The 27038-nt window shown below is 32.9% G+C and overlaps 1 protein-coding gene across 6 annotated transcripts in view; it reads left to right on the forward strand.

The window, feature by feature from the left end:
- The window catches only part of Syt1_0 (synaptotagmin 1), a 68388-nt gene that overhangs the window by 13590 nt on the left and 27760 nt on the right, over positions 1-27038 (forward strand). For 4 of the 6 annotated variants that reach the window (XM_011194139.3, XM_029044318.2, XM_029044320.2 and 1 more), the window contains 5 exons: positions 22959-23181; positions 23258-23520; positions 23578-23673; positions 25981-26175; positions 26254-26430. In XM_011194139.3, the coding sequence (XP_011192441.1) occupies positions 22968-23181; positions 23258-23520; positions 23578-23673; positions 25981-26175; positions 26254-26430 (945 nt within the window). In that variant the 5' untranslated portion in view covers positions 22959-22967. The remainder of the gene's footprint in view (positions 1-22958; positions 23182-23257; positions 23521-23577; positions 23674-25980; positions 26176-26253; positions 26431-27038) is intronic. The other 2 variants (XM_029044319.2, XM_029044321.2) reach the window with 1 other exon arrangement.

The raw sequence follows: 27038 nt of genomic DNA on the forward strand, positions 1-27038 counted from the left end.
TGTTCTATTTTTTACTTTCTTGATTACTTTAAAACTTAAAATATGTATTCTTCTGTTCACCTTATAAAAAACAGTTTGATTCATATTTAGTATAAAGAAAATAATTATTTTTGCAATAACTTGCAGGTTTTATTTAGTATTATGCGATTTATGTCAAATAATCACAGTTTTGTTCAACAACTTTTTGAGATTTTGAAAAGTTTCAGGAAAGGTAATAATCACTTGGTCTTGGCATAAGGTGGATGCAAAAGAATCTACCCAACAAGCTCCCGAAGCTTCTGTTGAGTCACTATTAATATGTGTGGCCTGTCGTTGTCCAGATGGAACTGAACTTTTTTCCCATTGTCTAACCGCTTCCGGACAATTGCTTCCTTCAGATGATCCCATTGTTGACAGTACAGGTGCGAATTAAGTTTGGTCTTTGGGTTGAACTACCCTTTATAGTTATCCTAAATTATTCTCTTTCAAATCCACCAAAGATATCACCACCATATCTAAACTCATGTATGTAGATTACTCATACGACATGTCTCACCAAAGTAAATCAATTCAATAGAAAGTAATTGTGAAATAAGGATAATTTATGGTATCTTAAAAGCCTCGATTGGGTCTCTTTTTTATGGTCTCTATTGAAACGTGTTTTCACAAATTAGTTTTGTGATTTTTATGTTCTATGGTTAGTTAGAAACAATCACCTTTGAGTCTGTTCTCGTTAGTCTACAGCTAAATTATAATTTGAAGAAAGATTACTTGTACTGAGCATTTATGAAGTGGAAATAAAGTGTCAAATTTTGATTAAATTCATAACTAAAAGAAAGTAAGAGATTACATTAAGTATGACAGAGACACGACAGCGACACAACAACGTCATAAACGAAACCAACTCTAAAACTTTCGTAGAAATTGTATACAGACGCTTTTTCTTTTAATGTCTCAAGAAGTATCAAGAACCAATGTATCTTTGATCAAACGCACTTTCAAGCGCCAAGAAGAAACCTTTTGGATTTCTGTGACTAAAAATTGTTATTTTTTCAAGTGAAACAGTTGGATATTCCAAAATTATTTAGGAAAAAATACTTCGTTAGTGCTTCCCAATTTTTATTATAGATATTTGGAACCACTTCTTCAGCTCTTTTTGTAGTAATAATATGTTTTATTAGGCCAGCGAGGCACTTTTCAGCTTTAATTGGCTTTTGAATACCTAATAGACTTTGTTGGAAGCAGATCAGCTTTTCATAATGAATATATTGTTGGGGATAATTAGTTAGTTTTTTTTTTTCATTTAGAGAGATGTAGTTAACCTTTTTGGTACTCCTTTCAAATAGCGGGACACACTTTACGACTTTCTTGTAAGAAAATTATAATAATGATGTGTTCTTATATCTTTTGAAAATAACTGTAAGAGCTAGTAGTTGTAGGAATTCAATTTATTAGCGGAGACGGTAGGCTTCTCAGATTGAAAGCCAAAATGGTTTTAATAATCAATTAAAATTTTACTTACTAATAATTCAAATTCAACACACACACAAATACATACACATATTTATGTAATCGTCAAGCAATTCTGCGCATGTCTCTTATGAGTACTCAGAAAATATTCAATGAATTCATTTATCCGTTGTAGATAAGTAAAAAGATGTCATATCGCCAAATGCGAAGCGTTGTAATATAAATTACGCATACATGCACTCACGTTCATATAACGGGACTTTAAATAAATTAAAGAACACTTTCGCAAATAGAACCTACGCAAAAACATTCGCTTTCTAAGCGCACCATAATTGAATTCAGTTTTAATTTTCCCCACACATGCATAATGAATGACTAGTAAACGCTGCTGAATGTAAATTTGCGCAAAGCCAGAGAATGATGAGTGCGCTGTTGGTCTGTTGGTGTGAAATTATTGTACCCACGTGCTATAGAATTGGGAAAGAACAAACATACTTGCAGCGCGATGAATTACAACTAAAATGAGAAAATAAAAGCTTTTGTGTGTGAAATATTAAACAAGCAACGGAGCGCGAGTAGAAAAGGAAAGTAGGACTTGCTAAATGTTGCTAGCATGAATTACAGTTAGGCATGTTTAGATATGTATGTACGTGTGCACACCGTTAAAAACACTTGACGCTGCCAAACATACGTTTGCAACAACTCATAAGCACATACAATCCAACAACAACTTAGTATTAGAAAAAGCCATTTGTTGGTGCTGATGAAAACAACAAGACTTATATGTATGTATGTGTACATAAATTTATAATGTATATGCGATTATAGGTAGAGAAATGTACTGCTAGGATGGAATTTGTGTAACTGCAACACACAAAAAAACACTCCACAAATACATAGCAAAAATAGAAAAATTAAGCAAGCGCAGCAATTTTTGCCAACACTGTCGCACAAATACGTATTTTTATGGGTGTACCCAGCAGTGAAATATACTAGTTATAGATTGCCTGGCAACCAGTACGAACCTCGACTACAATTAGAAAGCTGATTAGGTTTTTTTTTTTCAGAAAAGCAAGTATTTGGTGCATGGCAATATACTAAGCTCAAACTAGGTCGAATTGAAAGTGTCAAAATTAAATGAAATTATTGCACATTTGTAAAAGAAATTTCTCGAGTATATAAGATAAAATATAAATAATAATAATTATAATAAAAAAATAACGAAATAACGAAATAATTACTAATTTAACAAAACAGGACCAGTACTAGTTTTTTCGGACTAGTGCTTTTACAGTCAGTGGTTTCTAGTTTCAAACTCAAAATTTCTTTTTTATTATTTTTATATTTACTACTCTATTATAACACAGACACATATGTATGTATATACCGCCATTTTTTGAGATTTGTGCTTTTGTGTTTCGCTTTCATTGCTGGCTTGTCGGTATTGTGTCGAGCTTATTTTGTTCCCGATAGGTAGGTGGGCGCGTACAAGCATACAAAACAAATAAAACAAGTACAATAAACCTCCTTCATAGCTGGCGCTATTGACAACAACCCATGTACCTTTATACAAACATAACATACACTCACCCACATTTGGGTAGAAACAAGCACTCACACAAACACACATAAATGTCTATACATACCTTTCCATGTAAACCAGCGAATATTTTACACAAAAATAGCAAAGTGAGTTTGCGCGCTGGTGTGTGTGTGTATGAAAGCTCTATTGTACGAGTACCCACACTCACACACGCTCCAATTGAGTTGGAGACCACTTGTCTACGCTGGAAATGTGCTACCAGGCAGCAGAGAATGCCTGAAACACGCATCCAACAAAAACCTGTGCGCACAAATACATACAAACATACAAATGTACACGTACAGGTGTTTACACCGCATACTTCTAAGCAGCCAACAACAACAAAAAGCATTCAACGCAAGAGACGAGCAGCGGCAGGGTGCCTCGAGTGTCTCAGTGTGGCATTGCCAGCAGGCTCTAACCGCAAAACGAAAAGATGTAACTTTTAATCTAATTTTTTTTTCCGACGAAACGTGCAGGACATGTTGAAAAAATAAAGCAAAATGTTGCAAATAAGCTCTCGCCACAAATTTGTTATTCCAATTTCCATTATCTTGTGCTCATATGAAATATGAAATATGCATTTTACTGCGGTAAACTGTCTGCTGTTAGCCAAGTGGCACATGTTCCCTTTAAATAAACTATGTATTTACATATATGTATACTGTGCTCCAGGCAACTTTTACTTGGCAAATGTATTTTTCTGTGGCATTTATGTATCTCAATCATTGTTCTCCTTTTCCTGTTTGTAATTTGTTGTTATTGGTTTTGGGCTCAATCCTAGCATTCACGAATTCAACCATTGAAATGCCAGTTTCACAATACATTTTCCACAGAAAAGGCTCATTTGAATTCTTATTATGAAAATATTACATTTTTTATACTCTCGCAGCAAAGTTGCTAAAGAGAGTATTATAGTTTTGTTCACATAACGGTTGTTTGTTGTTTGTCCGTCAGTCCGTCTGTGCTTGCTGTAACTTGAGAAAAAATTAAGATATCTTGAGGAAACTTGGCACACTTATTTCTTGGCAACATAGGAAGGTTGCGTTCGAAAATGAGCAAAATCGGACCACTGCAACGCTCACAAAATCGAAAACACATAAAGTGCCGTAAATAAAGCTATGGAAATAAAATTTGGTATGAAGGATCGCACTATGAGGGGGCGGGGCGTGGCCCCAAATCGGTTTTTTGTATATATCTCGCAAACCAATAGAGCTATATAAACCAAACTTTCTGCAGTCGTTTTTTTTGCCATTTCCTTATACAGTCCAAAAATGACAGAAATCGGATAATAACCACGCCCCCTCCCATACAAAGGTTAGGTTGAAAATTACTAAAAGTGGGTTAACTCACTAACCAAAAACGTCAGAAACACTAAATTTCACATAACAAATGGCAGATGGAAGCTACACTCAGATTTTTTACAAAATGAAAAATGGGCGTGGCGTCGCCCACTTATGGGTCAAAAACCATATCTCAGGAACTACTCGACCGATTTCAATGAAACTTGGTTTGTAATAGTTTTCTTACATCCCAATGATATGTTGTGAAAATAGGCAAAATCGCTTCACAACCGCGCCTACTTCCTATATACCAGAACTTTGAAGACGATCTGAATCGTTTACTTTACAATATATAAAGTAAGCACAAGTGAAGATATCGGTGCATAGCTTTGCACAAATACTATGTTTATAGTGTGGCAGCCCCATTCTGAAAATCGCCGAAATCGGACCATAGGTTTTTAAGGCCCCATATATCGAATATGAGGGCCTCGGTGCTTCTAACCTAATATTAGGGTTTCCAACTTTCAATGGACTTTATGCATTATATATGACGGACCAAATTGTGTATTATTAACATAAATAAAGTTAAATAAATAAATTGCGAGAGTATAAAATGTTCGGTTACACCCGAACTTAGCCCTTCCTTACTTGTTTTCTTTTGTTTTAGTGTTCTACATATATAAAAGAATATAAATACAGTTTTTGTCCAAAAATATTTATTCCATCACTTTGTTGAATGTATGGATATTTTAAAAATATTCCAGTGCTAACTGTTTGTAAATATATTAACACTAACAACCATCCTATATATGTGATCCAGACGACTTGCCCCATGACCTTATCCAATGCATTGGAAGAATATTGCAATTCTAACACAAAATACTCTATACTCTTTTAAAACTTTTAGAAAACTTATTTTTTAAGAAGTGCTGCCACATTTTTAAAATATAGTATTAAATAAATCAATTTATGAAGATATGAAATCAAGTTTAACAAATATAATAAGCAGACAATTATCAAAAATAACAATATCTGCCGGAGAAATTTTTTAGTGGGGGTTGCCACCTATTTGAAATGTTTACATAAATATTGAATTTTTTGCACTAAGCTAATTCAGTTTAATAAGAAGTTTAAGAACCCATATCTCAAATATATGATTGGAAAAGGTTGGAACTTATTTTAAAATTATTTCAATATTAATAATAAAATACTTAATAATACTAGTTCTAAACTATTGTCTTTAGAAACTAAATGAAGCATCTCATCCTATCATAAGCCCTAATTAACGAAGAAAAATATCTTCGAAGATTAATTTAAGAAAACCTAAGAAAGCTAATAACGTATTCGATAAAGTTATACTTAAAAAGTAGATATTGACAACTTCCATACATTCCTCCGAAACCTTAATAATATCCCCATTTTCTCTTTTTTGGTAAATATCCCTTCAGTTTTGTATTCATTATTTAGTTTGGATTGTCAATTTTTTATTTTTTGTGCCACTTCAGTTCATCTAAATTATAACATTCTTCTCCAAACTGCTTCTTAAGTAAATTTGAAATATCTTTCTTCTTGCATTTTTTAGCGGACTTTACACTACATCTAAATTATCTAAAGTCAAAGGAGGCCCCTTTTAGTAATGACATATGTATGTTGTTCTGTACCAGATTAAAATCAATAGTTTTCATATAGATTCAATTCAAGAGAAAACATCTCTTTAATGATTGAATATTATCCAGTCTCTTGTAATTCTCTAAATGGTATACTGCATTATACTTATATAAAAAGACTTCTCGTAAGACTACATCATTGAATTGTTATCCCCAACCACAACTAATTGTACCCTTGAATTCTATATAAGAGACGGTGTGCATACCGCATTATGGTGATCTAAGAACGTTTTCCACTCATTGTGTGTTTGATTTACGAAATCAAATTGTATTGGATTTATTTGATTTATGACAATTGCTTGTTCCTATATCTTCTATTATTAACTTCCATAAACATTAAGAGGAACGCTGCTAAATGACTGCAAATATGTAGTTAAATTATCAACACTCATCCACATAAACTTAAACTTTTACATTTGCTTTACTTTAAAATTACCCTCCATTAGTTATATAAAATAGTGCCGTGTCTCTTTCCATAACTATAAATATATATAAGTATATCTTTATCGTGTGCACACTCATTATGATGTCCTTCCGTGGTTTTCTTAGCGCATTTCACCATTACAAGGATGTTGAACAATGCAAAACGTTTTTCAGCGTTGAAGATGTTACAATTTATTTTCATTTCTTTACCTTAGCTAAAGTTGGCAGCAGACAAAGTGTGCTCGGCGCCAGGTCAAGGTTGTTGGAGCAAAGCCAAAAGCTGAGATTGCACGCTTCCAGAAAATGGATACGCGTCGTCGCACCAGCACAGCATTCGTAGCGCCGACAAACAAATAAATAAACCAAAAAAATATATGATGAATGCTTTTAATGAAAGTGTTTACACTCTCAGTGAAAGTTCATGCACGCGCTTTTAAGCTTTGAACTAAAGATTTAATAAACCCAACTGGTTGGGGATATTTCGAAACTATTTTTAGAAAACAATAATTTTAACAAGTAGGGAAGGGCTAATAGTGCTCGTGTGGGTGCCGGGTAATAGCGAAATCTTTGGGAACTGTTGAGTTGATGAACTCGCTCGAAAGAGCACTTCAGTCGAAATCTCATCTGTTTGGGAACGAGCTTGGTCCATTGTCCTCTTGCGTTCTGCCCCTGGATTAGTGGACCTCTCACTTGCTCGGTAGGTCCAATGAGTAAACATACCGTGAGACTAAATATCCTTCAGGATGCTAGTTGCCAATGTTGACGAGATTGCAACATCTAGTCACGTTCTGAAGACTGAGGCTGATATCTCACAACATCCCCAGTTTCGGGGAACCAGATTAACTGACTCTTTGAGATATTAACGGTCTTAACAAATTTGTAACAGGCACACAGCCATTTGTCGACGGCTGAAGATCTGTGGTATCCATATATAGGAGATCGAGACATCTCAATGGATTGGCGATTTTAGCTGTCTCAGTGGAATCCAATTCCTTCAAAATCCTTGTTTGACAGTTTACAGTAATCGCATCTCAACTCATTCATACCCAAAGTTCAAAACTTATTGATTACATAAAAGTTACCTTATAGACATATGTCATCCCATATAACATAAAATAATGAAGAACTAAAGTAAATTAACCCAGATGAGATATACAGTTTAGTTTAAGTTGTTTAATTCTAATATAAAGCTGTTATACATTGAGTAAGAAATTATTTAATATTCAGCAATGCTCATTACTTAAATTATCAACGCTTCACACTAAGCATAAATAAGAGCCATTGACAGAACATTTTACCATTAAAGGAATCAGCAGACGAAAATAAACCCACAACAAATGTATTACTAATATCTTAGTCAATTAATTGCCATCCATTAGGAAAAGCAAATAATAATTTACACATTTCTACTGAAAGAACACCGATACTAGGGTAGTTCTATATATTTGGGAAATAAATTGGGACATGCATGAAAATATAGAAATTATATCAATTTATCTATAACTCACAAAGCAGTCTAAAAACATATGATTGAATTGATATATATACAAGTATTGTGGATTGGTTTGTAGTAACTATTCGGAAAATCACTTTTTAAATTCTTATATAGCATGGCTAACGAAATCTATTTACGTTCTCAATTCATTACATTTTTTTAATAGTTGCATATTAATATAATAGCTATAATGATATAGCTCTTATCCGATTACTTATAACAGAAAAAAATGAGAGCTAATTTGCAGTTCCCCGCACTATTAGTTCCATAAGCTGATTATGATTGCCCACCCTATCATTTATACTTAGCAGAAATTAAAACCCCCACGCGTTCTTGCAACGACAGAGGAAATGTAGTTATCGTTGTTGTTTACGCGACGCAATTAAGCAGTACTCGTATGTTGATTACTATGCAATACAATACCGTTACAGAACCGGTAATTTCTGCGACAGCTGCGCGGCTATTGTAATGAGCTCAACAACGTCAAACAGCTTAAAATGGAAGTATCTAACCGAGTTAATGCAACTCAATTAGCTGCCGGCGAAAAAGCCACTTACGGATACGCAGAAATGTCCACACAACGCCCACAAAAGGAAACACACTAGTACAAATACGCCATATAGAGGAAATGCCATTTTATAGAGAGGAAATACCATTTTGAAGGTTAATTGAGAGAACGAAAGAGGTATTAACTTTGGTGGCACTAGTGATTAGTTCAGTTACGATAGTTTTAGAGTTTTGCATAAGATGATTAACGCCTCGCTTATTGTTAGCGATGCAACCTTTTTATCATGCAGAAATGGCGATTTCCTCCAATATAACGGTATTTTCTCAGCTCCAAATGTGATGTCTATTATCAATAATGCTAGAAACATCAAATTTAGTGAGGAGTTCAACTCAGCGCCCACTTTTCTTCTTTGTTTCTACGAAATTATTCTTTCCAAAAAAATATGGAGGCATGTAAAACTCTCCAAAAATATTAAAGCATGTAAAATATCGTTTTATAAATAATGAAACTCCGTGAACCACCATCAACTTGCTGGCGCTGAATTAAGAGACCGCAGAATATTCTCCGGTGCTGAGTAAAGAGAGCAGAGCTCTAACCTAGTATGCAGGAATTAGAAAACTGATTAGACTGTTGTCAAATTTAACTAAGCGGATTAGTGCTCAACCAGTGAATAATTTGTATTTATATATATACTCATGCAAGTTTGTAAGTATTGGAACTTTCCATTTAACTGGGAAAGTAGATGTGTATGGAATTACAATTTGAAAATATAATTTAAGAGCAAAAACAACAACAAAAATAATAAATGAAATTTATTGTCAAGACAGCAAAACCCAAGAATTTCTAACCGCAATGAGATATATAATACAAACAATTCAATTATTCATACAATTCCAACAAAAAAAGGGCAGACGTCTGTCACATAAATGGTTTCTCAACTCAATTTATTTTCTTCGTATATTCTAAGCTCTTCTCTTAGAAGACACATACACAATACCTGCAGACAATAAGCTGCGCAGACATAGCCAATCAAATAACTTACTAATTCGTAACATCAAAAAGCGCTTTTCATGCCTTCATGATTACAATGCCTGCGAAGTAGAGAAAAAGTTTCGCAAACCGTGTTTTCTTATCTCTCTTTTATATTTTCTTATTTTATAGTTACCACATTCGCTTTATACCCTTTGCCATTGTCCGGTTTTATGCGAAAACAGCTTATCGATGAAGTCATCTGAAACACACACGAAATTTTTCACTTTTGCACACGAGTATAAAAAGCACAGTGTATGCCCACCTCTATACGACGCAGTGTTAAAGTTAGACTCTTCAAATTTCAAATTTCTGCAAAAAGAAGATTAGGTAGAAAATATGAAAGAATTTACTTGGAATTTTGAATAATGTGTAATATGGTTTTTATATACTCGTATTATAAAACGTTGCATGTGTGGAATATTCGTGAAAATGAGAGAAACATACTATATATAATAGCTTTCTCACTTGCTCGGCAATGAAATGTAATTCCATAAGTTCTAGAAAGTTCCAGAAACTGTTAGGAGGAGTTATTATAAAACTATTGCCAAGTTTGGATTTTAAAGTTTTGATTATCTATTCAAAGAAACCAGCAAGAAACATTTCATAGTGTGTAAAGTAAATTGAATTTAGTTGAATTTTATAAGGAGAAGGCTTTAGATGTTGTATATAAGATTCATAATGTCGCTTACAAAAAAATTTAGAAAGAGATTTAACTTATATGAGCAGCTGATTATACTAAAATTATACATTATACATTAAAACCTTTTTTTAATTTTACCAATTATCAAAAATCAACTTTAGTTTTCTAAACAGGTTTGCCACCTTCTCACGCTTGTCTTATCGAAAACATGTTTAGCTTGATACTCATATTATAACATTTCAGTTATCACTTGAATTAAATTCAAATAAATAAACAGCTGTCATCACTTCTAAATATGTTCAATTAAATTTTAAACCAAAATATTCTTATTAACCTTAATTTTTTTATGGTAACCATCATCTTTTATTTATCTTTATTAAAATTCTATTATTTTATAAAATCGGTGTAGCTTTTTGACTGTTTTGCTTTAAATCAAACTACTTGGCCGAACATTTCTAACAAATTTGTAAAAAGAATTTAATAAAAAATATTTTTTGGAAAAGCTGGCAACTCCGGCGAATATAAGGAATTTTTGATCAATTTAAATATACACCTTTATTAAAAGAGGTAATGCAACAACTACACAAAGGACTTTAGGCGCGTATCAACACACAGCCACTATACTTGAGCACCAACACGAGCGCACCAAACTGGCAATCTCCACAGCTGCCACTTGTAATTATCTGTCAGTCAAGTGTCTACTGAGTCAATGTGCGCACACTGAAGTGCTTCCTTCTTAGTGCTTCTTCTTTCTTCGCCACTTTCTGTAATTTTCCCTGTACTTTTCCACCAAAGCTGCCCCTAGCGTCTATTCCTGTGTGTATTCGCCAAGAAGCTTGCTGCTATTTATTTAATTAATATGCACAGCAAGTGGGTGCCGAAGGCAAGCGTTGAGCATTAAACCCGCAAAGAAGAAAGTGAACGGTGAATACATACGCACCGAGATATTATGGATAAGAAGGATTAATTAATGTATGCCACCTGCAGCTTTCAATTGGAAACAAATATGAAATGAGGAAATAACGCTTGCAAATGTATTTAGTCGTAGTGTTAGTACATATTTAATTAACATTTAATTATTGTGACTACATTTATGTACATAAGCTCGATGAATTGAATATTCACGGTCGCTTAAGATATGCACAAACATATGTGTACTTTTTTTCTATACTAAAAGATTTAAGGCAGTAGTCTGCTTTACAGGCTTCAAAAAAACGATTTTTTTGTTTTGTTTTCTCTTCCAAAACTATCCAAGAATATGTCTTTAAAATTCCAGAGGCCAATTCGACATATTTTCGAAGCTAAAGCAGTTTTAGTGGCCGAGCGTCGAGCAGGTGCGAGTGCTCAGGCAGACTTTAAGCACAAGTGTTAGAAAATAGTGCCGGCGATAGCAAAAATAATATATGTCCGATCGGAAAAAACCAAAGTGATCTAGATTCAGTATTAAATTATCTTATATTTGAACTAAAAAAGTTGGATGAAAGTATTATTTAAACTACTTGTTTTACAACTTAAAGTCAATTTTTTTTCTTAAAAAACTGATTTTTTTTTTCAAACTTCGAAAAAATTTGGAATTTTATAACTTCTTCGGTATTTTTTTAATTCATAGAGAAAAGAAACTTATAAAAATTAAAAAAAAAATTGGTTCGCTGTTTCAGATGCATCGCACGACCTCCATCACCGGCACAGATTTACAAGTGCAGAATTCAGGCGCTCCAGAAAAATACTTACAACTTTGAAAAAATTTCAATATTTTTTAATAATAAGTATTGTTTTTTAATCCTTAAATATAGTACACTATCGTCTTAAAATTCCGTTTACCGCAATCATTTCCTTCCCTTTAAAAAAACGTCACACTCGCGACGTCACACACGAAAAATAATATAATAAAAATATCCGCAAGAAATACATTTTAATAAAAAATAATTTTAATTTATACTCTCGCAATTTATTTATTTAATTTTATTAATATTATATAACACACAATTTGACCCACATATTCGTCATATATATGGTATAAAGTCCATTGAAAGTTGGAAACCCTAATATTAGGTTAGAAGCACCAAGGTCGTCATGTTCGATATATTGGGCCTTGAAAACCTATGGTCCGATTTCGGCGATTTTTAGAAAGCGGCTACCAAATATATATATTGTAAAGTAAACTATTGACTTCAAAGTTCTGGTATAAAGGAAGTAGGCGTGGTTGTTTTCACATCATTATAAAATAATATATGTGCTAATATATGTGTTCCTGCCATATGATAAAACACGTATTTGAAATTGACGCCCAACGAAAAGCGAATAAAACTAGCCTTTGCTCTGCAGAATTGCCTGTTATTTGCTTTGTCAATCTAATTTTAATTTTTTGGAACAACAGATCAAATGTTTTAACAAATGTTTCTTGAATTTTGTTAAACTTTTTACAAATATGAATGAAATTTTAACAATGAATTTTAATGCCCTTAACTACTATATTTTTACAATGAACCGCTCAGAAATGGCGCTTCTTAAAAAGCTCAAACTCGCCGCTAAACCGCTCAGCCGCCTATTGCGTAGTCGAACATTTCGTTAGTACATAGATAAATCTCGTTATTGAACAAAGGAAAAAGAAAATATTAATTTTTGAATTTTTGACATACTTTGAACAAAAACAAGTAAGGAAGGGATAAGTTTTATACTCTCGCAATTTACTTATTTAATTTCATTAATATAAAAAACAGTTTGACTCACATATTCGGCAATGAAAGTTTGAAAACTCTAATATTAAGTATATGGGATTTCACTCATTTTTGGCACGGAGACATATTATTAAAAGAAACATATTCCCTCTGAATTTTTCAAAATATCTGAGAGACTAACCTATATTTTCGGTAAAAAATTTGTTAAAAGCACTGAGGTCCTCATATTCGATATATAGGGTCTTGAAAACTTATGGACTGATTTTTAGATGTGCGATTCAGATCGACTTCAAAATTCAGGTATACGGGAAGTGGGCGTGGTTGTGAACTGATTTGAACTATTTTCACAACATATCATTGGGAAGCTATGAAGATATTATGAACTGAATTTCATTGAAATTGGTCGAATAGTTTCGGAGATATGATTTTTAACCCATAAGTGAGTGGAACCAAAAAAATTACATCCACATACGCACATTCATAGTGCGATCCTTCATACCAAATTTACTACAATAGCTCAATTTTAGCTTAGTTATGGCACTTTATATGTTTTCGGTTATTGCCATTTTGTGGGCGTGGCAGTGGTCCGATTACGCCCATCGAACATAACCTTCTTATGGTGCCAATAAATACGTATTCCAAGCTTCATCAAGATATCTCAATTTTTACTCAGCTTGTACGGACGGACGTATAGACAATTCGGATTTGAACTCTACTTACAACCAACCGTAAAGTGAACAAAACTATAATACTCTCTTTAGCAACTTTGTTGCGAGAGTATAAAAACCGAATTTTGTAAAATTTCCAACTGATACTGACCTGATCTGATGGGCGCAACATCTTAACATCTATCTCTTAGAATTTTACTCGAATAAATTTGAATTTTGAAGAATTTTTTAAACATATTGTACTATTTAATAAGACAAACAATTTTTCCAACTTTTGAAGTTTTGAAACCAGAATAACCCTTAAAAGGCAATAAGTTTATTAAGTTGATTAAAAAATGAAGTACACATAAAAATTTACAGATTTTAAAAGGATCTGCGATATTTTGGCATAATATTTCAATAATATTTAACAATACTTGCAGTAAAAAACGAAAGATAAAGAAAAAGTATAATATGTGTATAATAATGAAGAGATTCAAGATATCTACAGTGTAAATCAAGGGCATAGTTGCCAAATTTATTGTATAAAATTGATAACGATTTATTATCAAACTAATGAAATTTAAATAAGGTTGTAGTTGAAAATGCTTGAAAAAGGTTAACATTCGTTTAAATTACTTTTAAGTCAGTTAAATTTATAACTGTATCAAAATATTACAGTACAACCATTCAAAAGTTCATAGTTGTGTCATATTTTGAGAAGTTATGACAAATAACATGGACATCATGTTTAACAGATATAAGAAAAATGTATGTCTGGAATATTTAAAATGAGTGCTATAAATTTAAATAAAATATTGTGGAAGATATTTTTGAGAAGTATTGCCAACTTTCGCTCTGCTACATTCGCAGTTTATGGGAATAATATTTATGTTCAATAAGGATTCTAAAGCATTGATTTCTAACATCAATAAAATATTTTCTTCAAAAATTTCTTCTACATTTCACACATATCTACAGTAATTCATTATACGCAAGCTGCTGTTGGAAGTATTTCTGGAAAATTTTTGATGAAACCGCATTTTGCAATATTCTGCGCAGCTGGCGTGTGAAAGTCAATTATTCCACACACGCGTCAACTATGTGAGAATAGAAAATTCTATAAATAGCAAAAGTGCGCAGACAAATTTTCTGCTATCCCACAGAAGTTCATGCTGCCTTCACAATGCGACTCACGTCTAATTTGCATGAAAGTGTTTACTCACTTGTAGTGCCGCCTTCGCCTCAATAAATATTTGTTATGCGCTTGGACACTACAACAAATTGATGGGAAGTGAGATGGAAAGTGTGTAAAAGAAATTACGAGCAACAATTTTCAATTTCTATCATGGAAAATTGAAATATTTTTGGTATTTCAATTGAATGTTGAACATTCCAAGAAATTTGTTAAGAAAAGTGTATGGCAATAAAGCGTTGAATGAATTTAGTTATTGCTTATGCAATTTTCTTCTTTTGCTATATTAATAAATTGGCTATTATATTATTTAGCAAACCGAGCTAACGGAAAGCACTGCGACAAAGTTCCCGGACAGCTGTCCGTCACTGTCATTCAAATGAGAGCAGAGCTTCAAATCAATTTATGGCTTTCTGTTGAAAAAGAAAAACAAATTCCGAGAGTGAGCGTTCAAAGCAAATGACTTCCTGCTGATAAAGGAAAACGAAAATGAAAATTGTAGTTAGTGCTTTAAACTGCTGGCAGCATTTGCGAGTGAAGTGGAAGATAGGTATGCGGGTCAAGTGTCATGGCTGGCGCACGAACAAACTAACTGTAAAGCTTCGCAGTCATCGTGTGTTTGCACAGCAAGTAGGAAATTGACAATCAAATAAAACGAACCGGCATCACTCACATAATGGCAAATAAACCGCTGTGAAGTAAGCCAATGCAGCCAACAAAGCAAACAAGAAATTCTTGTTTATAATAAATCACAATTAATTTGGCATTAAATCGAAATATTTCGATAACAAATATTTTCGCAATTTCACTACATTAATTATGCGTGACATGTGCACTGTTTGCAAATGAATTGCGCAAATCAATCTTGTCAAATCATCAAAAAACCAGCACGGCGTATACGCAACATGCATACACAATGCGAGCGGGCCACCGTGTCGTATACGTAACATTTCATTTTGATATTTCGTTCTGCGCAAAGTGACATGAAAAATGGCAAAAATGTATTTAGAGCATTTTTGATGTTCATGCTAATGCACACCTGCAAGCAGTCATATCAAATTAAAGCCATCAGCATGAGTTTATGAGTATATACGGTTGAAGGCTAGCAACACACGGCAAGTGGTTGCCCAAGTACACTTGCACACACATGTCAGCCAGCATTAAAAAATGCTTTTTTCTTGTAACTTTTCTTGAAAGCAAGAGGTTTTTATGAGACAAAGTTGTTTGCATATTGCGACAGGGGAGAAGCGCTGCCACAAACACCTATACATATAAATACAAAACCACACATCCATGTGCAAAAGTATCAACATGGAGATTGAAATGCTATCTTGTTCCCTACACAAATTTTGCCGTTTTTATTTTTTAGTTTCTCTTTTTTTGGTTTTTTGTTTTCAATGGAGTCACGAGTTTGCTTTCAGCTAAAAACTTCGTTCGCTTCCGCATTCCATTGTCTTGCTAAGTGTTTAAGTCAGCGAAGTTTAGTTAAAGTAAATTTTTAACAATGCTGAATTTGGTGACAACACTTAAGTGGCTAACTTTGCAGACAACTTTATTTTTACTTGACTGCAGACAACAATACACAACAACAACTTTTTTGCATAAATAAGTCAGTTCATAAGACACATTTGTGTTATATTAAAAACTTAGTTAGTACCATGCTCATCTACTTTATTAACAAAATTAAATCACTGGACACCTCTACCGCCTAATTGCAGTTCTCTCTGTATGGTTCTTCGTAAACAAAACATATACGAATATATATAAAACATAGTATATTAATTAATACTCATGTTAGACTTAATTAATATTCAAGTTGGACAGTGGATGTGGCACCGCCCAAATTTTGAGTCAAAAAATATATCTCAGGAACTTCTGGAGCATTTTGAACCAAGTTTGTAAATATAATTTTACTCACTGCATCACTGCCTATGAAGAATTGTTTCAGGGCAAATAAATTTCTCAAATATGTTAAAAAAATGCATGTCTCTATGCCAAAAATGGGCAAAATCATGTCAATTTTTCTTCTAGTCCCCATATACCACATATACGGTCTTCAAACATCCGGTGTACTTTATAGCGTAATATTAAGTGATATAATGTAGCTTGGTTGAAAAAAAAAGTTAAAATCGGTTTAGGAATTACCCCAGCCCCCATATCTATATAATATATATAATGATTTTCGTTATTCTAGTAAGCTTTAAGCCGAATATGTATATGAGAAAAGATCTGTGTTACCTTAATAAAATTTAATAAGTAAATTGCGAGAGTATAAATTGTTCGGTTACTCCCGAACTTAGCACTTCTTTACTTGTTCTTCTTTAATATTTGCCAATGTCTATACTCAAAAATTTAAGATACATAAAAATAATTGATTAACCATACTTAGCATGGTCAATATTATATGAATAAGCGTGACATTTCATTTTATTTTTATACACATTCCATTTTTAAATATTTTTAACTTCATAAAACTAATCGATCAATAAATCTCCATTCATTTGCTTGGCCGAGTTGTCATTTTATTTTTCAGTAAAAATAAATAAATGTGCGCAGTATATAAATAGCATATCTACAATTTACTATAAATAAAATTTAATACTTGAAAAACATAAGCATACTCCTCTATATCACACAGTAACTTCAAATCTGTGACAAACTTCAGCCAACCAAAATGTGGACCTGAACAAAGTCGAAGCTGTGGTACTTGCATATGTATGTAAATATTTACATAAAAACCTTACAAGTCAACACCAATAACTTGGACATTATATTTTCCTATATTTAACTATATATTAAATATATAATGCGTTATTACACCCACAACTCTGGTGGTTAGCATACCTCTTCTTGTTGCACACCTAAACTTTACGCCAAAAAGTTCAACCACACACACATACCCACCATATTTTTATACATATTTTTATGTATGTACTTTTCCGTTTTCGACATGAAAAATGGCACTGGTCGGTTTGTGTTCGTCTGCCGTGGCGTAGCGAAGGCGCCATCAACAGCTGCCAACCAGCACCAAATCCTTTGCGACTGACGTCATTTACGCTACGACTGACTGCACACTTCGGCACCAGTATTCGTACGGTTTATATATTCGTATATATGTATGTATAACACACTCTCACAGCCAGCTCCAGTCCATTTTCATCTGTGTAATAAGCTATGAAAAGGACTTAGTGCCAACTTTAACATCAACCCTGAGGTTGCCCGCATTTCCTGAGAACTGGGTTGAATTTGACATGACTACAGTTGGTATTGAAAGTGTGAGTACATTTGTGCAGTGAAAAATGCTTGAAATATTGACTTGCGGTTAATGAGTAGTGCACTCGCGTAGTGTTCCGTTGAAATGCCTTGCTTGTGAAATGAAAATTTAAACCCTTTTTTAATAGTAATTAAATGCAACTTAAATTTATACTTAATAAGAGCAGAAAGTTGAATGCTAAGCAACGCAGTTAAAAACCAGAAAACCACATTCCAGTTTGAAGCTGACACTCATGTGAATTATTTCCAAATATCTGTGATAAGTTCAATCACAAAGTTATAAACTGTATAAACGATTTTGTTATTTAATTGAAAATATTTGATACGTTTCAATAATTTTATTAACCTATCAAACACCAGCGCCATCTATGCTTTCATGCGTGTAATCTCAATACTAAAACATTGTTACATACATATAAAGCACACTTTTAGGCTGACATTGAAATATTTTAATATTTATTTATTCTTTCATCAATTAATTATAAGTCATTTAAATTAATTAAAAATTAAAAAAATTAAAATTAAAATTAAAATTAAAATTAAAATTAAAATTAAAATTAAAATTAAAATTAAAATTAAAATTAAAATTAAAATTAAAATTAAAATTAAAATTAAAATTAAAATTAAAATTAAAATTAAAATTAAAATTAAAATTAAAATTAAAATTAAAATTAAAATTAAAATTAAAATTAAAATTAAAATTAAAATTAAAATTAAAATTAAAATTAAAATTAAAATTAAAATTAAAATTAAAATTAAAATTAAAATTAAAATTAAAATTAAAATTAAAATTAAAATTAAAATTAAAATTAAAATTAAAATTAAAATTAAAATTAAAATTAAAATTAAAATTAAAATTAAAATTAAAATTAAAATTAAAATTAAAATTAAAATTAAAATTAAAATTAAAATTAAAATTAAAATTAAAATTAAAATTAAAATTAAAATTAAAATTAAAATTAAAATTAAAATTAAAATTAAAATTAAAATTAAAATTAAAATTAAAATTAAAATTAAAATTAAAATTAAAATTAAAATTAAAATTAAAATTAAAATTAAAATTAAAATTAAAATTAAAATTAAAATTAAAATTAAAATTAAAATTAAAATTAAAATTAAAATTAAAATTAAAATTAAAATTAAAATTGAAATTAAAATTAAAATTAAAAAGAAGAAATACACACACACATTTATTATCACATTTTATTGTTGTTTCGTATACATATTTATTTATTATTAAGTGATATGTTAAAGCAATACAATAAAGCACTCTCATACGTTTAAACCAACGATTTCTCCATTGCTATTTAGATTTCTTCGGGAGGAAACCTGTGATAACTCAAGGAGAATGCAGAAGATTGGTAGGAACTGTCATACAAAATCCCACAATTAGTCCTGTTAATATTGCAGCAGCATTGAATCAGCATATTGCATGAACAGTCAATGATGCTACACTGCTCAGGACCTTAAAAAAAGTTAACATAAATGTCTACGTTGTGCATAAAGTTGACCACTTCCGAAACTATGAAAGCTTTATTTCCGAAACCAAAAAATCGATGTGCTTCTCATTTGCCATTGATTGCATCCTAAAGCCTGTCGTGGGCAGATAAGGCTAAATTTTAGTTCCAGGGCTTCTTTAGTAAACGCTTTATGCATTTACCACGTGAAAAGAAAAATAATGCAGTTTAGACGCTAAATACAGTCTGGAGAGACATTATGTTTTTTTGAAATTTGTTTGGAAATTTTCTTTACTTATTTTTGAAGATTTGGTATTAATTTAGGGACCGTAAATCATCCGGATATATAAGAACTCCCATGACCATGCCATTATAGTGGTCCGTCGGCCTTTTCCAACTATTGACTACATTTTACAACAATGCTCCATTTCATGAAGGAGCTTTACCTACAAAAGTTTTAAATGAAGCAAATCAAGTTGACCTGCGCAGTGCCCCGACCTAAACTTCATTGAGAATCTTTAGTCTTTCGTTAAATATCAGAGGACAATTGATATAATAACCGAAAACGTCGAAATTACCGACATTTGGTCTAAATTAACAGTTAACTTAGCGCACAATTGTGTTGAATCAATTCGGACCATAAAGCAGGCTGTTATTGATGCCAAAGGTGGTGTAACCAATTATGAATTTATCGCCTTAGAATAGTAACTTAGACTAAACATTGAAATTAAAAAAATTATCATTAAATAAGAACATGATAAAGAGTTCAAGTTGTGTGTAAATACTTTCGACGCAAAAAAATGTGTGTAAATACTTTTGACTACAACGAGCCTTCAGTGCATTTGCTTATTTCTTCGCCATATTTCTAGCAATTCGAGCCATAGCATTATAGCATTTTGTTACCCTGCGACAACAACAACAACAAGCGAAAGCTTTTAATGTGAAACTTGTAAAAAAACGTCCGATGTGTAAATAATTTTGACTACCTCTGTAGATCTGTAATTATCTTCAATACAAAACCGAGTTTTACCTACATATAATAAAAAAATTTTATACGGCATTAATGTGTGTAGTTTTCCAAGGCCAAAATGATGGATTTAATTAACTTGTTGATATAACATTATATATTACTCTTAGTTTTGCCTGCAATGTGATTTTACTCCTATAAGCCTGCTGCTTACTCTGTGATTTATTGCAATCCCTTTCTTTACTTTTCGTAAATTTTGATACACCACACTCATACTACTCATAAAAATCGCTGCTTCAATCAACCATTAAACTTGCTGCAACAGCATTTAAGGCATAAAAGGCAATAACTATAATTGGTCATAACTAGTTGTACATGCACTTCACTTACACAGTAATGAGGAAGTTACTTATACGCCTCGACCAACATTGATTGGCTATTAAGAGTGGGGACGTGTGCGCACAAAACCAGTAAAACTGCATGTGTTCAGTGCTGACTTCTTATTGTTGCCTTTTGAAGTATGTTCTTTTACTCATAATTTTAATACACATCTCGATATTGCAGCACAAAAGCAGTGCTATATACTATGAATGTTATTATAGTAATTGTGGCGAGCATTCGATGGAGATTTATTATATCCTATTTTTTTTACACTCCCAACATAGTTGCTAAGAGAGATCAGGGTGACGAGTTGATTTGAAATCCGGATGTCTGTCCATCCTTCTGTCCATCTGTGCAAGCGATAACTTGAGTAAAAATGGAAATATCTTAATGAAACTTGCTGCACACATTCCACCACGAGACTGTTGCAATTGCAAATGGATGAAATTGGACCACTGCCAGGCGTGGCCTTGTGCCCAAATAGGTTTTCGTATATATATCGCAAACCAATAAGCTATATAAACCAAACTTTCTGAAGTCACTTCTCTTACATACCCTACACCATAAAAATAAGAGAAATTGGTTAATAACCATGCCCACCTGCCATACAAAGGTTATATTGAAAATTACTAAAAGTGCGTTAACTCACTAACGGAAATACCAGAAACAATAAATTTTATAGAAGAAATGGTAGAAGGAAGCTGTATTAAGAATGGAAAGTGTGCTTGGCGTCCCCACTTAAGCGTCAAAAACCATATCTCAGAAACTACTAGTCCAATTTTAAAGGAATTCGGTATATAATATTTTCTTAATGCCCGGTTCACAACCACGCCTTCTTCCCATATAACTCAATTTCTAATTCCATCTGATTCGTTAACTTTATTGTATATACGTTAGGGACCAATGAAGAAATTTGTCGAGATCGGACAATTACTATTCCAAGTCCCTGCTAACGAACACGAAGATCTCAATGCATAAGGGTAATTTTTCTTCGAAAATATCGGTAAATCTCTCAGATATTTTAATGTAATTCACTGGAATCTTTTTTTCTAATAATGTGTCTCTGTGTCATAACTTCCCCTAGATCCCATATACCTAATTATAGGATTTTCAAAAATACAATAGGCTTTATTCTGCATATGTCGGATAATATATAAGATATCTGAGCAAAATTAAGTGAGCGTATAGTCTTGGACATAGTGTACTTTGGTAGTGAAAATTGGTGAAATTGGTTCAGGAATTACCTCAGCCCTCATTTATGAAGATTTTCTATATTCTAGGGGACTTTATGCCAAATATATTGGTCAAATTGTGTTTTATTTTAATAAAATTTCATCAATAAATTGCGATATATATATGTAAAATGTTCGGTTGCACACGATTTTAGCCTTACTTGTTTTTGTTTTTGTTTTTTATTTACTCAAAGTTGTTGTATTTTTTTTTTGATATTTTACGTAATGTAATAGAACTTCTTAGAATCCAAGACACTTTAATTATAAATCAAGATTTCTTTTTCGAAGAAAGTAGCAAACAATGTAATTGAAATTATTGAAAAAGTTTAAAAGTTTTTCTTATAACCACATTTTACTAAGGGTACTAAATTCTTTAGAAACCGAAATAATTCACGGAATAATTACTCCATACATGTTGTTAAATATACATAAGGGCATTAAAATACATACCGACACATTGTAAACACATACACATGTAATATAAACACAAGAAAGTTCGTTAAATAAAGCAGTTAGTGGAATTGACGTTAATTGAAACGGCATTTGTGGTGTTTCGGAGCATATTACCAGGCAAAGTTCATTCACTGCAGCTATGAATACGTACTCATGCATGCATGCAGGGCTTCATTGGAAATTATAAATTTGCTGGAAGTTTGTAGTTAGAAATGGATTCATAAGCCTCTGTTCAGATAAAATAATGGCGGATATGAACCGAACGATTGGAGCAGTATTTTGATTGTATGAGGACTTTTATTGCTATTTTAAAATATCTTAAGTCGACTTAAGCTAAGCATGATTAGTTCACTATTTTATAGATTTCGGTCTTTACCATGTGTTTAATAAGACGCGTTGAGGTTCGGTTTCAAAATAGTACTCGAGCACTGGTAGCCGTTAAGAACTGTTCAGAAATCTGAACACCATGTATTCATATTGCCTCAGATATTATAACGATATTTTTTTAAGTAAATATTTATACTAAATTCTCAATTCATCAATTTAATGCAGTCATTTCAATTATTTAATATTTACTATCCTTTCCCCACTTGCAGTAGCACAAAATGCCGCCAAACACGAATACGAACACCGAAGAGCAGCTGCCGGAAGAATCGACGCAAAGTCTGGAAGCGGCCGATCAAAAGGTAGAAGACACCACGCAGCGTGAGGTATTCCGTGAGCTAGCGCAAAAACAAAATGAACAACCGCAAGGGGAAAGTCAAAAAATGTTTACAGAAGCCACCACTTTGACACCAAAAACCACAACAGAAGCCGAAGGTATGACAAATCCACCACACATATATATAATATATAGTAAATACTATATATATGATCCGCCTATACCAACTTGTAGAGGAACCCACCACAACAACTGTGTCTACCATCCAGAAAATCGGTCATGCCGGCGAAGTCGTAACCGAAGTGATTGCCGAGAAGACCGGTCTGCCCACATGGGGCGTGGTGGCCATTATCATATTGGTATTCCTCGTCGTCTTTGGTATACTCTTCTTTTGTGTACGTCGTTTCTTGAAGAAGCGACGAACCAAAGATGGTAAGGGTAAGAAGGGTGTCGATATGAAATCGGTACAATTATTAGGATCGGCGTACAAAGAGAAAGTAAGTATCAACAACGCTATCATTTCTTAGTAGTTATTGGGTTCTGGTATGTCATAGGTTCAGCCTGATATGGAGGAACTCACCGAAAATGCTGAAGAAGGCGATGAGGAGGATAAACAAAGCGAGCAAAAATTGGGAAGACTGAATTTTAAGGTAAGCTTAGTGTGTGCACTCTAGCAACGTCTGGCGTTGTACAAAAGTCCACACTCTAGTGACAACACCAAATGTGCGTGAAAGCATAATTCACAAGGCACACAAGGAGCAAAGCAAACGTTAGCGTAATGAATACAAAATAGTTGCAACGGTTTTTTCACATAAACTTTTTATAGCCTTAAACTTTTAAAGATTTGTATTAAACTTTTTATCAATACTTTTTTGTCTTAAATTAAGATTTAATTACATAACATTAGAGTAAAATCTCACAAGTTTTGTTGTTGCACATAAAATTTGCATTAGTATTATATAATTGCATAATATTTTTTAGACTCATCTCCATTAGGCTCCTTTAAATTGTATTAGAAGAAGTTCGCCGGTATTGTTGGAGTACGAAAGCGTAAATACTTTTAGTTTTTCTACCGCCTTTTATAAGTCCCCAAAAGTTTCTTTAATTCTTAATGACTACTACTTATTTTAAAAACTTTAAAACATTTATAGTCTCTTTTAAAAGTCACCAAATAATCGCCTGTATTAAATTCATCTGTATAACTCTTTTGTATTTTTTTCTCGTAAACTTTCTAACAAGAAATCATAGCCCAAACTTAGCAAGTAGAAAATTGGCGAATCATGCTAATCTTCCTCCACTCGCTTAACTTAGATTATGTTCGAAGGCTGTTCCCTAAATAAAACACACTTAGACTATTAAGGACAGACCTTTGTGATGCCTAAAAATTTAATCCCCTCACTTAAATTTAAGAATCGACCTACCACAAATCTGCAGAGGTTTTCATCCTCTTCGATGCAGCTTCTACAGCTAGCATCCGGTAAAATTTTTAGTTTGACTGAAGAGTTCCCTTGTCCTCTTATGATTTACTTTGGGCCAAAAGGATCTAGCGACAGAATAGGTAGTAGTTGAGACTGACGTGCCAGGCTAAGTTCATTAACATCATTCACGATAATTTCCTGTGATTTCGATGTGGCCAGGCACTAGTCTGATTGCGAAGTGATCCAATGCAACTGATAGCGAGGACTGCATTCCTTTACCAGCCTCGAGCGCACAGCCATGTAATATAATAGCCTCGGAATGAAGTCGAAGCGCCCAATGATACTACAGTGTCCAGGCACGCACTCCTTAAACTTACTCACTTGCTTTACTTACTTTAAAAAACATATTTTCGAAAGTAAACTTGCTGCAACAGTATATGATCTGAAAAAAAAATATTTGTGAAATTATGATGATATTTCGAAAATCGATCATATTCAGGAGAAAGCTACACATGGTGTTGAATTTTAAACTATCTAATTCAAGAGTGGCATTTCATAATTATAGTCCTACCCATAAATCGGCCTCAGCATAGGCATTGGCCAGTATTGGGCAAAAAATTGAGGATCAAATGTGTCCCATTTTAAGATAATTGCTTTATGCCACTCCTGGCAGTATCCGCGTCGTTGGCAAAAAAAAGAACCTCTCAAACATACCCCCGGATCTTCAGCCGAATCACTATCGATATGTGTGATCTGACGTTATCCTGATGGAATACAAATGTGCAACTATTTTCCAAAACTGGTCGTTTCTGGCCAATTGCTCCCTTCAAATGGTCCAATGTGGACTTAGGAGGGTAGATCAAAAGTATTTACCAAACACATAATGAAATATTCCTGACTTATCCTTTTACTGGACATATTATTTCCGAATATTGGCCTCAAAGCTCCTATTTGACCATATAGAAAAAGGAAACGACAGCTATATCGCTCTTTTTTTCCATCGGCCAAGAACTGGAAATCGTTAGAACAATTTTTTGCTCTCTGACAATACCATTCTCAATAGCATAAATCTTAAGAAACCATATTGAAGTTTTTTTCAAACCGTCTTTGTAGCCATTTTCTTTGAAAGTCTCTACTTCCCCCCCACTCTGTTTTCTCAAAACTCCGGCAACACGGGTAGAACATTAAATTTCTAATTTTGTGATTGAAATTCGGCTACAATAAATCTTAATGTAGAATACATACATATATCTGCATTACATAAATCACAAGTGCACAAAGTAATTCACTTCGTATTTAACAATAACATTACACACATTACGCCTCAAACTCATTTGACTATTAAATACGAAAAAATAATTACAAATTAACTAATACGTTTTATTTTTCTCCAACCACGCTGCCACGCAAATGTGTGCATTGCTGCAATGCTCTTCAATTGCGTTCTCTCTCTCTCTCTCTTTTTCTCTTCTCTTTTGTTTCGACGCTTTTTGCATTTCCTTTTTACTGGGCAACACCTTGCTCTTTCATATTTAATAGCTCGAATATGACTTCAACTCGAACAGCTTAGCGGTCACCGTTATACAAGCTGAAGAATTGCCCGCGCTTGATATGGGCGGCACTTCGGATCCTTACGTTAAAGTCTATTTGCTGCCCGACAAGAAGAAGAAATTCGAAACCAAGGTGCATCGCAAAACATTGAACCCGGTCTTCAATGAAACCTTCACATTTAAGGTAATATATTTATTCAGATTTTTCAATGCGCTTCTAGTTACTAATTATATAATTTTACTACTCGTCGTCAACTGGCAGAGCTTGCCGTATGCCGATGCCATGAACAAGACGCTAGTGTTTGCCATTTTCGATTTCGATCGTTTCTCCAAGCACGATCAAATCGGCGAGGTGAAGGTGCCACTCTGCACTATTGACTTGGCGCAAACTATTGAGGAATGGCGAGATTTGGTCAGCGTTGAAGGTGAAGGCGGACAGGTATGTGATACTGGCTGTGCTGACGTGCAGTGTTGCCAGCTGTTAAGCGTTAATGTTTTCATTTTCACTTTATTTTCAATTAACAAAAAACAAAAAAACAAAATGTTGTATTTCTACTAATTTATTATTACTTTCTTCTAAATGTAAACGTAATGAGTAAATTACAAATACAAAACCAAAAACAACAACAACTAAATATAAACTAAATAGATTTCTAAGTCCTAACGTATAAACTTAAAAATCAAAAGAAAATACTGCAGTAAATAAAATAACGGTTTTGAGTTTTTAACACAAGTGCTAGCTTTCTCTAACGCTTTTAAAAGCTCAAAGTGCAGTTACACAAAATTTTCACATAATTTTAATAATTATACATATATACAATTGTTATAAACAGTTAACTCGCGTGTAATGAGTATATTTTGTGTGTGTGTATATTTGGACGTTATTTTATTCCACGCAACAGTGTGTGTTAGTACAAAATGTGTTACGCAATGACATACTACAAAGCTGCAGACAAAAGCACAAGCCTCAGTACATAAAGAAATTTACAACAACAAATGGCAACATTAATATGAAACTATGCTGAAACCAACGGGTTCAGCTCAACA

Source organism: Zeugodacus cucurbitae, chromosome 3, assembly GCF_028554725.1.
Source record: "Zeugodacus cucurbitae isolate PBARC_wt_2022May chromosome 3, idZeuCucr1.2, whole genome shotgun sequence".
Lineage (NCBI taxonomy): Eukaryota > Metazoa > Arthropoda > Insecta > Diptera > Tephritidae > Zeugodacus > Zeugodacus cucurbitae.